This window comes from Pteronotus mesoamericanus, unplaced genomic scaffold (genome assembly GCF_021234165.1).
Source record: "Pteronotus mesoamericanus isolate MK-2021 breed Mesoamerican mustached bat unplaced genomic scaffold, CSHL_Meso_final contig_41, whole genome shotgun sequence".
Taxonomy (NCBI): Eukaryota; Metazoa; Chordata; class Mammalia; order Chiroptera; family Mormoopidae; genus Pteronotus; species Pteronotus mesoamericanus.
The window spans coordinates 6,789,917-6,806,704 of record NW_026555152.1 but is presented as its reverse complement, the minus strand read 5'-3'; the positions used below and the strand labels follow the sequence as shown (position 1 = coordinate 6,806,704).

The 16,788-nt window shown below is 50.3% G+C and overlaps 1 protein-coding gene across 2 annotated transcripts in view; it reads right to left on the bottom strand.

Moving 5' to 3' along the window:
- IQSEC3 (IQ motif and Sec7 domain ArfGEF 3) overlaps positions 1-16,788 on the bottom strand; it is a 106,989-nt gene that overhangs the window by 15,431 nt on the left and 74,770 nt on the right. For both annotated transcript variants that reach the window (XM_054577161.1, XM_054577160.1), the window contains 2 exons: positions 4,788-4,910; positions 4,099-4,265 (listed from right to left, as the gene is read on the bottom strand). In XM_054577161.1, coding sequence (XP_054433136.1) covers positions 4,099-4,265; positions 4,788-4,910 — 290 coding nt within the window. The remainder of the gene's footprint in view (positions 1-4,098; positions 4,266-4,787; positions 4,911-16,788) is intronic.

Sequence of the window (16,788 nt, the reverse complement as noted above, 5' to 3'; positions counted from 1 at the left end):
AAATCCATGTTTCTTTCTAACTCTCTCTCTCCCTTCCTTGCTCTCTCTAAAAGTGATAAAAAAATTTTTTTTAAAGAAATATATCAACATGAAAACAAATTTCTTTGGAAGTAGAAACAGAGGCAATAAAAAATTTTCTACTTTTTCTAAATCTTTAATGACAATATGCTTTTTTGATAAGAGTGAAAAATTGAAAATAAAACAACTTTGGCAAGTGTCTTCAAAGGAGTTTTTGTATGAATGAAACAACATTCACCTTCTGTGAGCAACTCCCTGTATGAACTCTGCTTCTTCCACATCTGTACCTGGTTCCTTTCTATTTTTTTTTTAAGAAATTTTATTTATTTATTTACTTATTTTTAGAGAGTGGGGAAGGGAGGGAGAAAGAGAAGGAGAGAAACACCAATTGGTTGCCTCTCGCACACCCCCAACCTGGACCTGGTCCGCAACCCAGGCGTGTGCCCTGACCAGGAATTGAACCAGTGACCTTTTGGATCACAGGCCACTGCTCAGCCCACTGCGCCACTCCAGTCAGGGCTGTACCTGGTTCTTAAATGTGAGCTAATGGGTCATGTAGCACCTCTGGGGGCATGAGAGAAATCAGGCTGTGGGCAAGAAAAATCAGGAATCAAGACTGAATACACAGAGGCTCCCAGGTAAAGATGGCAGGTTACACACCTCTTTCAGAATGTTCTGATGAGAATGAATTTTTAAAAGAGGCTGCACCCACAAAGACAAAGAAGATGAGGAAGAGACAATGGCACCAGGGGGCCTGAAAAGCAGAAGAGTGAGTGAATGGATTAGCAAGCTTAAGAAACTAGACAGGGAAGCAGGACAGAACTTAGCAGGGCTCTAGAATTGGTGGCAGTAAGATCTCTTAACGTGGAGGTGGAGGTGGGCTTGAAACAGGAAAATAGGTTGAAAATCTGGAAAACATTTAGATTTCCCTATCCCTCCACTGCAGCAGAACACAAAGGTTAATCCTGTGGAAGGGGTGAACCAGCAACTCCGGGCTGCCAGACCCCAAGCCCAGCCTAAGGGGGGAGTCTGCGCTGAAAACTGGAGGATGGAACTGATGTCTTCATAGTAAGAGACACCCCTCAACCCTGTGCACCTGCAAAGATCTCAGAATGTTGGCAGCCAGACTCATAGCTTCTAGAAAACAGGTTGGATATTCCTTTTCTGGGGAATCAACCAGCACAAGAGGAAACATCTAAAGACACCACTGTAGGGGTCCCCCAACGAAATAGCTTAACTGAACCTCCCTATGAAAAAGTCTACCACTCAGCAGCCCGCCCGTACTCAATGAGTGTTTAATCAGCTGTTTAGTGGCTCACTCTTAAATATAAGGGGACAACCAAGTTTCATCAACTATACAGGAGAAAGAAGTATAGGAAATACAGAAAACGGGAGCCAGAAGAAATAGAGGCAAGCAGGAAGAAACTGAAACAAATACATAAAAACGTATTATTAATGTCTTCAGAGACCTATAAGAAGGTATTGCATTTACAAAACAAAAACAAAATGCTATAAAAGAGGACTATTTAGAGAACAAAAAGAGAGTTATTTAAAAAGAAAAATATGACAACAGAAATGAAAAATTTACTAGGAAACTTGAAAGGTAAAGCTGAGGGATACCTTCAAGAAAGTCAACAGGAAGACAAAGACGGCAGATAGAAAACTGTAACAATTAGAGAATCGAACTCGGAGATCTAGCACCTGAATAATAAGAGTTCCAGAAAAACAGTACAGAGAAAATGGAGAGGGGAAACAAATATGATATTTAGAAAACTTCCCACAATTGGAGGACTTGTGTTTCTAGACTAAAAGAACAACCCAGTGCCTAGTGCAATAGGTGGGGGAAAAACCCATAACAACCGTCACATCATGATGAAAATTCAGAACACAAAGGACAAAGAGAAGAACCAATAAATTTTCAGAGAGACCAAGAAAAAATAATAGCAAAAGGTCAGGAAGTGGAATGACAGAGAATTCTTTAACATTGTCAGTAAAAAAAGACACTGGTGGAGCACCTTCAAAATTCTGAGTTCAATGTTTCCTATCTGAATTCTACTCCTAGCCAGACTCCCAGTCGAGAGTGAAGGTAGTAAAAGATAAACCCAGACACACAAGTTCTCAAAAAGTTTGCCTCCAGTGTACTTTTTTTCCTGGAAAAAATTATGTGTACCTTTCTCTGTCAGAAGAAAGTATAAACTCAACAGGCATCTAACACAGGAGCAGGGAGAAGGAGGTGCGTGGGCCCTGGTGAAGGGAGGCGCCCCGCGTTGGCTGCGCGGAGCAGCTCAGAGCTGGAGGCCCCTGGAGAGATGGCGCCCAGAAGAGGAAACTCACGGGATACGTCCTGGCGCTCACTGTGTTTAGAGGAACTTGACACTGAAGGTGGAGTTTGGAGATGAATTAATGGCAGGTACTTAGAGAGCTAAGCAAATAGACAAAGAACACAAGTATTCACTCCAAGGAAAATAGAGATAGAAAAGATTTGTAATCATTATATCCTCAAGACTTAGCTTTGGATTGTGTTTACCTAGTTTTAATAACATAAAGACTGAGGTCACAAAAATGATGTTGAAACTATACTGAGAGCATGAGGCTGTGACCTGGTTTTAGCGGGGATGGGTTGGGGAAGGTGGATGAAAGAGCTAAACCCTTCTGTTCCACAAGGGGAGACTACTGTGGTCTGAATGTTTGTGTGCCTGCCAAAGTCATAAGGTGAAATCCTAATGCCCAAAGGTATGAGGAGGTGGGCTTTCAGAAGGGGCTTAAGTCAGGTGGGTTGAGCCCTCAGGAATGGGATTAGTGCACTTAGGAGAGAGACTCCGCAGAGCCCCCTCCCCGCTTCCTCCATGCGAGGACACAGTGAGAAGCATCAGCTAGAATCAGGAAGTGGGCTCTCACCAGACACTGAATCTGCTTGTGCCTTGACCTTGGACTTCCAGCCCCCAGAACTGTGAGAAATATGTGTCTAATTTGTATAAGCTACCCAGGCTGCAGTATTTTGTTATAGCAGCTTGAACAGACTAAGACAGAAATTAATAGATAACACATATGCTTTTAAAAGTGATTAAGTAGCAGAGAATGAGAGAAACCACATACCAAAGTATATATACTGTATAATCCCATCTGTATGAAGTTCAAGAACTGGCACAATTAGTCAATGGTGATGGAAGGTTGGAGAGTTGTTACTTTTGGGCAGGGGGACTGAATGGAAAGGAACATGAAAGAATGTTCTGAGGGGAGGATAGCAATCGATGTTCAGATCTGGGTATGATTACAAAGGTTTACAGGAATATAAACATCTGTCAAGAGCTCAGATATATAAACCTTACATGCACGGGTATGCATTTTTATACCCATAAGAAAGGAATAAAAAAAAGGAAGCAGAAGGAAGCATGTTGTTTAGTGATGTAGAGGAAACACAATAAAAGCAAAAAAAGAAAAAAAAGTGATTGCCTCTAAGAAAGGAGAATGGTAACAGGGGCAGGGACTAGTTTGTTGCTTTTTTTTACGAAGCCTTTAGAACAATTTGATTTTATTAAATTATGTTCATGAATAACCTATATTTTTAAGATGCGAAAAAGGAAACAATCCATTGAGCACACACAACACCCTACCAGTTTTCTTCGATCCCTGCCAGGCGGTGCGCTGTATCAGTTAGAAGAGGATTTGGCTAGTAGATGCCGTACATTATCTGCAGGGCTGACTTAAATGGACCCAAGACTTAAAAGCCCTCACAAGCTGTGTCGGGGGGGATGGCTGTACCAGAGGCAGCAGCCACGGTTCCAGGGGCCTAGAGGTAAACCGATGCAGGACAGTCTGTGCTGGGCACGGGGCACTGCCCAAGGGCCCTTGCTGCTTGGTACAGGGCGGTGGCAGTGGCTCCTGGAAACTCCCCACATGCCTGGGATGCAAGCAACTTTCCCGGGCTGCTGTGCGTGGCCAGGCCCAGAGAACAGCATCCACTGCCCTTAGGCGCTGGAATGACAATCAACAACTGGGCTCAGACTCACAGAGTCAGCACTGAACAGAACAGGTTCTAGGCCGCAGCTCACCACCCCCAGCCCGCCCCCACCTCCTCACCTCGAAGGTTTCGGATGAAGTCCTCCAGCATCATCTTCCGGTCAGGCTTAATATTGGGGCTGTACATGTCAGTGTTGAGGAGGATGATGGCGAAGGCCAGGATGAAGATGGTGTCAGGGTTGTGGAATTGTTGTACCACCTCGGGGTTGCACATGCAGTAGCGCTGGCTGTGGTGGGGGACACAGGGTGAGGGACACAGCTAGGGGGCTGAGGCCCCTCGCCCACCATCCCTAGCTCCAGTAAGGCTTTAGGTCTGGGCAGCCTCCCCACCCCGACCCCGCTGCCTCAGCCTTCCCGCACCCTGTCGATCCCAGCCGCGGCCTGGCCCTCTTCCCCTCTGAGTGGACAAGACAGGTGCCACACACCCACAGATCCCACGGCAGCAGCCTTGCTCAGATGCTCAGTAGAAATCCGCACGTTGGTGGGATGAGCGGGATGCATGCAGGCCGCCTGAGGGCTGTTCCGTCTCGGAGAGCTCAAGGGTTCTGTCCCTTTTCTTTCCTTTTCTCATTTGTATCCAGCCCACCTCTCCCACCTCTCCAGGAAGGCTTCTCCCAGCCCTCGACTGACCCTCCAGCACCTCTAGTCCCCCAGGCCCACAGCAGCTCTTCTTCCCTAGCCGCCCCCATGCCCCAGGTGCATGTTTTGAAGGGTATTTGAAGGGACGGAGCTTCAGAAGAGGGTGCTACCTGAAGGCCTCTATGAGCCGCTCCACTTTCTGGGCTTCCCCCTGCACACGGATGTGAGCCTGGAACTTGCGCAGGGCCTCGTCCAGCTCCATGCTGGAGAAGTCCATCTCATCCACCACGCAGCTGAGGGCAGGCGGGAGGAGGGTTGTGAGGAGCGGTGAGGAGAGGAGAACCAAACTTCCCCCATCTCACTGGCGCTGAGGGGTAAGGTGCAGCCCACCAGGGCTGGGAGACCCCACCCTACTGGGGTGAGGGAGGGACTTTGGTCTCTGGGAACAGCTAGGAGGGGACTGGTGGGGCCTCCCAGGCCTTACTCACCTGCCAGGGGTCTCCATTTAATAGCCTAAGAGACCTTTTCTCATATCTCTCATCTAATACAATGGCCTGGGAGGCAGGTGGCTGAGTGTTATAAGAATCTGAGGCCCAGAGAGGCTAGCTAGCTGCCCAAGGCCATAGGGCTAGCAGGAGGCTGAACCTGCAAAGCCCAAGCCCGTTCTTCTCAACCTCAGAGCATCTCAGTGTCAGACAAAGGGTTAAGATGTACATAAATTTACTCTTCATAAGTTCACTCTTCTACTCTTCCAGAGACCTGTTAGGAGTCCACGTGTCTCCCTAGCTTCCCCGTCTAGGCCCCATTTGGGTTTCGAGGTGATGGGATCTCCTCCTGCACCGCCCTCCGGTTCTGCCATAGGCTCCCAGGTCCTGCATTCACACCCATGGAGCCCCAGCAATTGGCGGAAGCTGGGGCCATTGAGAGGAAATGACAAATTGGCCTAATGTGAGAAGGGACAGTGTGAAAAACACAGCCAGACTCTGGGCCTGAGCCAACCACTGAATTTTTTGTGACTTTAGTTTAGACTCACTTCTTGGAGCCTCAGTTTCTTCTTCTGAGAAGGAGGAGGTCAGAGTCCTGGTCCCCAAGGGCCCTTCCACCTCTGAAATGCCACCTCTAACCCGGGAGAGTTTGCCTCTGAATGCCCCCCTTTGGTGTGTGGGGGCAGGAGGAAGTGGCGGCACATGCCAGTCGCCCCCTCTACGCAGTCTCGTTCTTTTCTTGGCCTGCTCCTGGGGTGCCTTCCCTTCCACTGGGTCCTGCCTTGCCCTCTTTTGCCCCAGAATTGTGAGCAGCAAGGCAGGAATCTAGGCCTGGCTAAGTCACAGACCTAATTCTCCGAGAATTGCAAGAGCTTACACCTGCCAACAAGGCTCTGGGAGCTGATCCCTCCCCTACTGCACCCACGCTCTATTCCAATCTCCTCTCTCCTGGTCATTTTACACCCGGCCCCTCACTACCCTCTGCAGGTCAGCAGTGTGGCAACTAAAATGGCTCTGCTCCCATAGCCCCTGGAGACTCTGCCACAGCGTTGTGACCCTGGGCATCAAGGTCCTGCTCACTGCCTGCCTGCCAGCCCACCGAGGCCTTGAGCCCAGTGTGTGGCTCAGGCCCCAGCAGCCAACTCAGAATAGTGGACTCAGACTAGTGGCTGCCTGAGTGGAGGGAGGAGCCCTGAGCAGGCCCCACTCCCGCCATCATCCTGGCTCCTGTGTTGGGTCCGCTGCCTGTGCAGAGATCCCGACTCAGCTCTGGCTCTGCTGTCAATTTTTAGTAGAGAGCTAGGGGAGATGCCCACGTGGTGGTGACTGTGGATTCGGTGGTCCATGGGCTCTGCCTCCCCCACTCCTTGGGAGACCAAGGGGAAGAGGGCGTCCCTGAGGACTCCCCGAGAGGAAAGAGCTGGTAGGGGCTCTCCTTCCCCCACCCCCCAGGGCAGGGAGGATGGCCACCTTCGCTCTGGGAGCCTGTCCTCATCTTGGTCATGTCCATCTGGATAGCGAGGGGGTGAGAGGGTGGGGTTGGGAGGGCGGGGCAAGAATTTGGCCCAAGCTTGAGAATCGGCCATTCAATATCTGAGCATTTGACATTAACAGCTGGGCAGTAGGTGTCTCCAGGTTCAGCCTGGTTTCTTGGCAGCTCTTTTACCTCCTCCCTGAACCCTTCCCCGGTGGAACGTGAGCTCTGAGATCAGTCTCCCGGTGCCCACATCTGCATGTCCCATTAGCCCAGCCCAGCCGGTAGTGATCAATCCGGCATGACTGAGCCATAAAGGGCTGCTGTCTGTCCGGAGGAGGTGAACCAGTCAGTCTTGAGCCGGGTAGACAGGAGGCAGAGGGAGGAGACAGAGACACAGACACAGTGGAAAACAGAGAGGACACAGAGAGTTAAGTGAGAGAGACAGAGGGAGAAAGACTCAAAGAGAGTAAAAGAGAAGCAAGGAGGTGAAGAGAGAGGGACAGACCAACAAAAAGAGGGGAGAGAGAAAGAATAAGGGAAAAACAGGAACAAGAGAAAAAAAAGGGAAGGGAGGGGGTGAGAGGCATAGGGAGAAAGGAGGAGAGGGGAGGGGGAGAAGGGAGACATAGAGGAGGAGGAGGAGGAGGAGGAGGAGGAGAAAAGGACAGGACAAGACAGAAGCACTGATGGTAGGAACACTGCAAAGACTGGACCCGGGGGGCCTGGCCAGGACATGGGGGAGGGGGAAAGCCACACTGCAGTCTCTCACGCCAGGGACTCCTGCCATGACTCTTGTAAGGCCAAGGGGAAGGGCAATGAACTCCAGCCTTGTCAATCCTGTCTTCGAGGCCTGCCTCTCTGCTGGGCCCCAGAATGGCCCCCAGCTCTCCTGGTCTGACATCTGACTGCCCCACCCTCCGAGACTTGCCTCCGCCCTCTCCCTGCAGGCCCCTGGACCCTGCGGTCCTGGCACCCCGCACCCCTCCTCAGCGTCCTTTCCAGAGCCTCTGTGCATGGATCCTCTGCCCGAGTGCTCTGGCCTCTCACCCCATGGTGAGGAGGTGGGTGCCCAGAGGCGCAGGCGCTGTGGGCAGTTGACAGGAGGAGGCGATGGAGCAGCTGGGAGAGGGTGAGATCTGCTTGGCCGAGCACGATGGCCTAGTTTCCAGCTCTTCACTCAGGTGACACAAAGCCAGCTCACTCACTCGGGACTGCAGCTAAAAGCTCCAGTAATGAGCCCAGAGCTTGAGAGTCCAGGACTGGGGTGGGAGGCGCAGCCAGGGGGAAACACAGCCCACGGACAGGGAGCGCTACACGAATCAGTCACCGCCACGGGGATGATGGCTTCAGGGGAGGACCCCCGGGTTGTGGGGCAGGACAGTCTCCCCATCTCCCATCTTTGGAAACCCCGAGGAAGGAGGCTCGTTAAAATGTAGATCCCTGAACCCCACCGCAGATCGACCGACCAGGATATCTGGGAGCGGGGCCTGGGAATCAGCATTCTTCAAAGCTCTCTAGCCAATTCTTACAGATTGGAAACCAATAGCCTAGCTGAGTGCAAGGGGAGGAGGGGATCTGGCCCATGTGGAAGATTTTAAAATGTGGCCCAGCAACTCATGGGCCACCAGGGTAGTGGCTCATGGGGGCACATGCGTCCCCACCAGCTCTCAGGGGCTGCTTTCATGGTGGGGATGGTGAGGGAAGGAAGGACAGAGGTACGGACAGATGCTGACCCCCACCACATGAACACACACACAGTTCATGCCTTTCTCCTTGCAGTGGCCACCACGGGGCAGCAGTGTTTAATGGGCAGCTGGTGTCCAGGGATTCTTAGACTCTATGGGGGGAAATCTCAACATTTTCTCAAAACCTCCAGATGGAAGGAAGAACCTGCATTGGATGGTGAAAAGGCACCATGACCCCCAGTAGACAAATCCCTTCCTTGCCATAGACTTGCAGTTGGACCAGGTGGCCTCTCAGGACCCTCCACACTCTGACATTCTCTGGAAAAGACTGCAAAGCAGAGATGGCCCGCAGTCAGTCTCCACAGGCTCTCTAGGTGCCCCAGGATGGCAGGACCCTGAGCATCATTTCTGGTTGCCTTTGGAACACAGTTCACGATGACTGCTTCTCCCATGCCCCCCAGAGATCCTTCCTGGTGGGGCCTGTGCCTCCTGGGGCAGGCGGCTGGACCAAAGATATGCCCTCCAACAAACCTCAGGGGCCCCATCATCCTAGACTCACCCACGGACCTTGCCCCTCCCCATGGCATGATTTTTTTCTCACCCCCTAAGGAGAAGCTAAGTAGAAGCTTCGGCCTGTGCCTTGCCCTCTGCTATCTCTCCTCTCTTCCTTCTCCGTTTGCTTCTGTTATTTTGTAGTATCTACCAGCACTAAAATCTCCCTTTCCCTGTTCTCTTTGCCACCCTGGAATTCTTGTGGGGAGCAGATTGTTGACAGCTTTTCCAATCTATCGTGTTGCCTCCACCCAGAACAGCCAACCACCATCTCTCCTCTTTGATCATCTTTAAGGTGAAAAAGAACACATGTTTCTGGGTGGTATTTTCTGGTGTATAACCTCCCCATATTACAGAAGGCAAAATAGACCACAAAGGGGCTTACTCCCTGTTCCCACAACTACAAAGAGCAGGTGTTTGGCTTCCTGCTTGGGAGGCCTCTTCCCTTCTCGGAGCTCTTTCCGCTTCCCTGGAGGAGGGGTCCAGTCCTCACACTGGTGGTGAGGGGATCTTCTCTGTGCTCTCATTTACTAAGTATTGTTCTTAGCACCTCACTTAGTAGGCAATGGCACTCTTCTCAATCCTGTGTGATATTAACCATTACCCTGTTATTTTTTTATTGTACAACCACTATCCTGTTATTTTTTTATTGTATGTATATAGAAAACTGATGCTTGCAAGAGAGATGGCCCTGCAGGGACACACAGCGTGCATCGAATTCCTTGCTGGCATCTCCAGGGCCAGGCAAATGTGTCCCCTCCCCCTCTCAACATCTGGCCCTAGTCCGTCTTCCTGGGGGCTGCTGCCTCATCCAGGTGCCCGATGGGAGCCTGGGAGGGGCCAAGGGGGGACAACCAGCCATGGCCATAAAGTCATGTGTGAGGAACCACTTCACCGTCAGCAGTCAGCATGAGGCTGTGTGGCCACCCTGCAGTTTCAGAGCTGGCCTGGGCACACGGACCACCGCAGTGGACTAGATCCTTGGCCTTCTACCTTCCCCTTTCTGGTCTGCCCTTCCTCCCTCCCTCCTTTCTCCTTTCCTCCCTCCCTCCCTTCCTTCCTTCCTTGCTTCCTTTCTTCCTTCCTTCCAACACGCTCTTTGTGCCCCCTGTGTGCAAGATGCTGTGCTAAGGACCTAGTGTAAGTGCAAACAACACAAACACAAACACTGTCCTGATGAGAGAGACAGAGTTTAAAGTAATTATGTCATTGTAATTGTGACAAGTCCTATGTAGGCAAAAGACAGGGTTCCATAAGAGGACAAAAGAGACATTTTATTTTATATTGGTGTGCTCAGAGAGGCTTCTTTCAGGACCTGATTTTTGAGCTGAGACTTGGAAGACGAGTAGCAGCTGACCAAGGGAAGAGGAGGAGTGGGAAAGAGCTCTCAGGCAGAGTGGGGAGCAGAGAATTTGTAAGGACCTAGAAAGGGTCAGTGGGGTTGCAATGCAGAGAGTAAAGGGGAGAAGGGAGAATGGCAGACTGTGGGGCCAGGGAGGTGAGCAGTGGCTTGACCAGTCAAGGGGTCTGTGAGTCACAGGAAGGATTTTGGAATTTATACTGAACACAGTGGGAGACAATAGAAGGGTATGGTCATATGATCAGAGAAGTGATATGATCCAGTTTGTTTTAAGAAGTGTTCTCTGGCTGTTGGGAAAGAATGAACAGAAAACAAAGGGCAGAGAACAAGAACGAAGCAGGGGGCCCAGCTAGGATGCTGCTGCAGAGGTCCGAGTCAGAGACGGTGGGGTTTGGGCTGACGTGGAAGCAGTGGGGACACACTGGATGGCCAACCTGACATACGTCTTGGAGGAAGAACATGTGGAGCGAGATGATGGAGGGGAGGCGGGAAGTGAGGAAACGGAGGAGTCAGTGATGGGTCTCAGAGCTCTGGCTTGGCACCTGGGGGCCTGGTGCTCATTTTTCAGGGTGAGCCGATGATGGGGAAACACAGGTGCTGGAGGAGAGAAGGAGACTTGAGTTTTGGACGCATTAAGTTTGAGGTGTTCTTTCATATAGTATCAGTTTTTCCTCTCTACTATATCATTCTCACTAGCATCTAAATTCTTTTCTATTTTACAAATTAAAACCCTGCTTTGACTCTTCTTTGCTTTCTAGAACCTACTCCTTCTCTCTATAACTCTTTAGAGCCAAACTTCTAGAAGCCATCCCTCCCATGCGGACTCCACTTTCTCAATCCCATTCACTTTCACTCGGCTCCAGCCAAGCACCTACCCACAGCATTCCGTTAAAACTTCTCGTCAAGGCCACCACTGGCCGCCACCTTGCCAAGTCCAATGGCACCAACTTCTGTCCTCGTTCCACCAGCCCTTGGCAGCATCAAGATGGTTAATCACTCCATTCTTAAAACACTCCTCTCCCTTGCTTCCAGCACGCCACTCCCTGCTATGTTCCTCTCTCCTCTCTGGAGGCGCCCCTCCCTCATCACAGGTCTCCTCCTCCTTCTCCACCCGCCCTCTATCTTCGGGCTGGCCACCAGGCTCCCTTCTCCCCTTTACAGCTTTTCTCGAGGTGGCCTCACCCTTTCCAAGCGCTCTAAATGCCAATTGCGTGCTGACGACTCGTGTTTATCTCTTGTGATGAGCTCACTTTTATTACTTTATTATTGGTCACTAACTAGTTATTGTAATTTTTGGTTGATTTATAATGTTTATAAAAGACCATGTTAAGTAACGGTGTTGCTGAACGTGGAGGGCTCACATAAACTGTCAACTCTATGCACTCAATTGGAACTTAACCAGCTCACTTCTGAGTTCGGCCTGTTGAATCTGTCTGGGTGCTTTTGTCTAAATGTCAGTCATGGGCAATATTCACATGGCCACAGGTTGTGCTAGCATCTCTTCAAGACAACTCAGGTTGTACATACTTTGTGTTTTACTTGGTATTTAATATTCTAACTTGTTCTCAGTAAATATTTGACAATGTCTGGTTTGAGGAATTCTTCAGATTAAAGTCCCCAAATCCAGCATCTTCCTCCCCAACCAAAACTGAAGACACATGGATGTTTATTTAGTATAATTTGCACACATTACTGTACTGGGCCTGAAACACAAACATAGCATGTGCAGCGACTGAGTGCTCTGAGTTCTCAGCAGCTCAGGAGGCTGTCCCCTGGGATCTGGCCACCCGGCCCACTGCTTCTCTGTGGCCCTGGACTCCACCAACTCCTATGTCCCTGAGGCCACTGGTGAGCTTTAGGGCATCATTCTCTCCACAGCATGACTGCAAGCCTCTTAACTAGCCTTGCTGCCTCTGAATCATCTTCCAGAACAATCCTCGTAGGATACCATTGGCCCTGTCACTCGCTCCTCTGATTATATATTTTCAAGGGCTTCCCGCGTCCCATATAGGGAAACCTGAGTTTCTCAGCAAAACAAGCCAGGCCCTGTTAGCTTCCCAGCTTCTTCTGCCACACTGGCTCCCCTGCTGCCAGCTCACTATCCCGCCTCCACACTTTTGCACACACTGTTCTTTCTTTCTGCCACCCAACCCTGACCTTGGAGGTCCCTGTTTAATGGTCAGTCTCTCCAGGGGTCTTCCTTGACCCCACTGAATCCCGGACATGCCTTCTGTCTACCACTGCAGTTGTGTCCCGTGCCTTAACATTTACCTGCCTGTCTTCCCACCAGGCTGCGTGCTCCTGCGGGGAGAATCTGAGCTCCTGCTCTGACCCTCTGAATCCCTGCTGTATATATGAATCCAATAAACATCTGCAGGATGAGTGAAGGAGTGAGAGATCAACTGAGTGAACGAACGAGACCTTCAGCAACATGGTCAGCTGGGGGAGGAGCCCAGTGGCCAGTGCCTTTGGAAGCTCTGCCTGGTGACCCAGAATGGCCCGGCCTACCCTTCTGCTGTGCAAAATCATCTGGAGCTGTCCTGACACTTGGACGAGCTGCTAGGGAAATGGGCCCGTAGATTCCAGGTGGCAAGCAGCGTGGCAGTGTGGAGTGCACGTCCTTCCCCCTTCCCTCAGCTGCATAGGCAAGTGAGTGAGTGATGAGACCCGGGCAAACTGGGGTTGATTAGATGGCTTCCACCTGAGCTCGTCTGGCCCTGCCTCGGCAGGTGCCGCTGATGGCCTAGTGTGTTGCGAGTGGTGTGGGGTGGCTTCTGCGCAGGCCTCCCTCTTTCCTGTGGGTGTCTGGGTGTCTGCAGCAGCTGCAGCAAGTACCCCTTGTGGGCCCTTGTGGGGAAAACATCAGCACAGATGTTCCCTGCCTCTATATAGAGAGGGACGATTGTGAAAAAAATGGCTCAACACTGATGTGTGTGTGGAATCAGCTGGTGTTGCAGGTAGATCAAAATGATCTGTGATCAAAATGAATTTTGTCATCTTGACTTTTTTATGAGAGTAAGACAGTGTCTGGCAGACAAAAGGCACTGGTTGAGAGCTGAAACTAGGTAATGATAGCAGCAGGGATTTCTAATTGTCCAGAAGAGACAGCAAAGATCTGGAAGGTGGGGTGCAGGCCAAGACCAGGAAGAGGTGTATGCACTGCAGACCTGGGACTTGTGCTCTGGATGGAGACTGACTCCAGGTTTCAGGAAGAAGGTGGAAAGCGAAATCACCCACTACCATGGGATGCAGAAAACCTTGTTTTATTCCTGCAGTTCCTGGCTCATACAATTCAATGAAAAATATCCCCATTCGCCAGAGAGTTATTTTTGTTAGTCAGAACTCATAACGTGCCCAAGAAAGGTCAAGGCTTTTCAGAAAAGTGCAAAGTGGCTAAGAAAATGGAGCGGAAGGAAGCTGAGGCAGGAGGATCTGCCAGTGTTTCTGGTGATGACATGAGGACAAAGAAAATCTTCTTTGAGCGGGGCTCAGGAGAGATGGCTGCCAGTCACAGGAACCAAAAGATTCGGGAACCGGAAGAACTCCGCTTCAACTACCCAATCACATTAGAAGCCAGTGTGGATGCCTGAGATGATTTTTCTTTTGCTGGCCCTGCAGCATCCCTGTTTGCCAGAGGATCTCAAACTTGAGCGGGCATCCGAATCCCCTGGCAGGCTGGGTACCACACTAAGTGCTGGCCCCAGAGTTGCTGATTCAGTGGGTGTGGGGTGGAATCTGAGAACTGATGTTGCAAACACATTTCCAGGTGCTGCTGCTGCTGCTGCTGCAGTTTGGGACCACATCTGAGAACCACTGTTCTATGCCAGTGGCAGGGGGTGAGATGAGAGGTCAGGCCTTTGGTTTCAGATGCCCTTGAGTCTGAATCTTGTTTCTATCATTCAGCTGTTCAGTCACTTAGCCTCTCTGTGCCTGTAGAATGGAGCTGATATCTATAATACCTCGTGGGCAGAGTGGCTACGAGTTTTAAAGGAGATGATGAATGTAGAGTTTCTAGCATATAACAGAGCTTAATAAATGATAGTTTTCATTACATACCTGGAAACCAAATCTGAATTGACATGCCAGGTAAGTAAAGTAAGTGAATTGAGTTCCTTCCCTCCAGCATAGGCATTACAACCCTTTCCCTCATCACCAATTAACACCACCTGAAATCACACCATTAGACACACCCACTGGCCCTTTAAAATATACATACACCAGAGAGAGGGAACTGAATGTGGCTCAGACTTCTTAAGATTTATGGATCAGTCCGGGCTGGTGTGGCTCAGTGGACTGAGCGACGGCCTGCGAACCAAAAGGTGGCTGGTTAGATTCCCAGTGTAGGGCACATGCCTGGGTTGCAGTCCAGGTCCCCAGCAGGGGGCGCATGAAATACAAACACATATTTATATTTCTTTCCCTCTCTTTCTCCCTCTCTTCCCTGCTCTAAAAATAAATAAATATAATCTTTAAAAAAAAGGGGGGCCCCAAGATCTCCACAGGGGCAAATGGGTCTTAAATGCTTACTGTTAAGGGGAATCTCTCATCTATGTGTTGTGTGTGTATATGTGGGGGTGGAGGAAGTAGGTGGATGGGTGGGTTGGGGTGGGGGAAGGGCACTGGAGAGGTACAATGTCAAGGCCATAAACCCCAAGACATCACTTTTAGAAGAGACCCCCTCCTTCCATTCCTCTGGGTGGTGGCAGGGTCTAGCTTTCAGAGCAGTGGAAATAACCACACAGTCTCTATCGCTTTCCACCTCGAGCCTCTCCACTCTCCTCCAGACACATAAGGGTCTGTCTGGGCCCCAGCGGACTCTCCTCTTCCTTGAGAAATTCCTGAAAAATAAGGTAACTGTTCTGAGGCTACACATGGCACTATGGGCAGGATGTTCTCAAATAATTTCTTCTCGCGATGAAAGGCCAGAGCCTTCCAGCCTGTTGAGTTTGACAGACAATCTGTCTTCATTTCTGAATGTCCCCTAAGAAGAACAAATCTGTTACACTCTGGCCAACATATTTCTATGGAAATGAAATAATGAAATCTGACTAAAATGTCAAACTCTAATCTCTAACAAAGAACAGAGCAGACACAGTGAGAGAAGGAACACTTCGGAAATTTCCTTTGGCAGCTCACACCAAAAGCCGCCCCTCGTGCATTTCCACGGGAATCCCGATGCCCTCTGTATGTGAGATTCACAATGGAAAAGATCACCCAGGCCAGGAAAGAGACCGCACAGCGTGGCACAGTCCCCATTCACCCGCCTTCAATCCTGCTGAAGTGAGTATTTCAGAAAGGAAATAGAGCAGAGCCAAATTTCCCAGCCATGTGAACACTGAGAGGGGGAAGCTTTCAGACCCAAAGGATCCTAATCCCAGCTGTTGTCTGGCACCTGTTGCTGGGCCAGCCACTGACCTCTCCTCAGCATTGGGAGAACCTCCTCAGAGTACAGCATGGTCCCCAGAGAAGCTCCCTTCCTTCCCCAGAAGCACAGAAGTTCCTGCTGTCTGGGGAGTGGACTCAGTCTGAAACCAGACCTGAGGAGTCTGTGGTTTCCCTGTGTTGGGGGTGGGGTGTGTGTGTGTCGGGAAGAATGTATCTAATGTCTTGTGCTTTCAAGTGGGAGAGATAATAATAGAAAAAGCTAACATTTTTAAAAGAACTCCCTAAGCATCAGGTGCTGAGTTAAGCACTTTATGTGCATTTAAAAGATCTAATTCATATTATCCCGAATTTAACAAATGAGGAAAGTAGAGCTGGTTTCTCCTTAAAAAATCAAAATGCCCTTTCCAGGTAAACACAAGTGGACATGATCTTTTGAGCTCAGAATGCCTTCTATTATTACTTGAATAAAGCCTGGTTGAATACATTCCTTCTTGGAATGTGTCTTCTGTGGAAGTAGGACACAAAGGGATGGGGAGGTCAGCTTCTATGAGCCCCAAGGGCCTGATTCTGAAGGCAAATGCTACTGCGTCTGTGATGCTCAGACACAGGTCTGCACGGAGGCAGATTCTGATGGCCCCCCTTCCCATCCCTGATGGGCATAAGTGTTGGGAGGGGTCTCAGGGGTCCCAACCTTTCCCCTTCCGGAGGCTTTCAGCCTCTCCCCTTCCTGCCTGGCTGCTTCTTGGAGAGTGCTGTGGCTTGGATTGTCTATCTCCAAGGGGATGGGTGATTTATGTCCTTTTAGTCAGCAAACAGCTTTGTACAGAATGAATGCAACTTGCTGAATGTCACCAGGTGGGGGCAGGGGAGCTGTGTAGAATCCCAATGAAGCCTTCCAGGCCTGGGCAAGATGGCATTGGTGACTTTTGTTATTGTGTACTTTCTCTGGTGAGAGTAAAAAGTGGCATAGGATCCTGAAAGGTACCAGGACAGTTGGCTGGAGTAGCAGGGAAATGCCAAAACCCCCAGCATCTGGCTCCCCTGCTAGTGCTCGCCTCATCCTGCTGCTCCATCTTCTCCCGTCTTGCACTTGGCAGGAGACAAACCAGGTGGTCAGCAAACTGCGGACCTGGGGGAAGAGGGCTCCTTTCTGAGTGCTGAGGCTGAACATGCCAGGGCCTCGGAGCCCAGGGCCTGCATGGCTGCAGAATTAAGCACGAAGGTCCA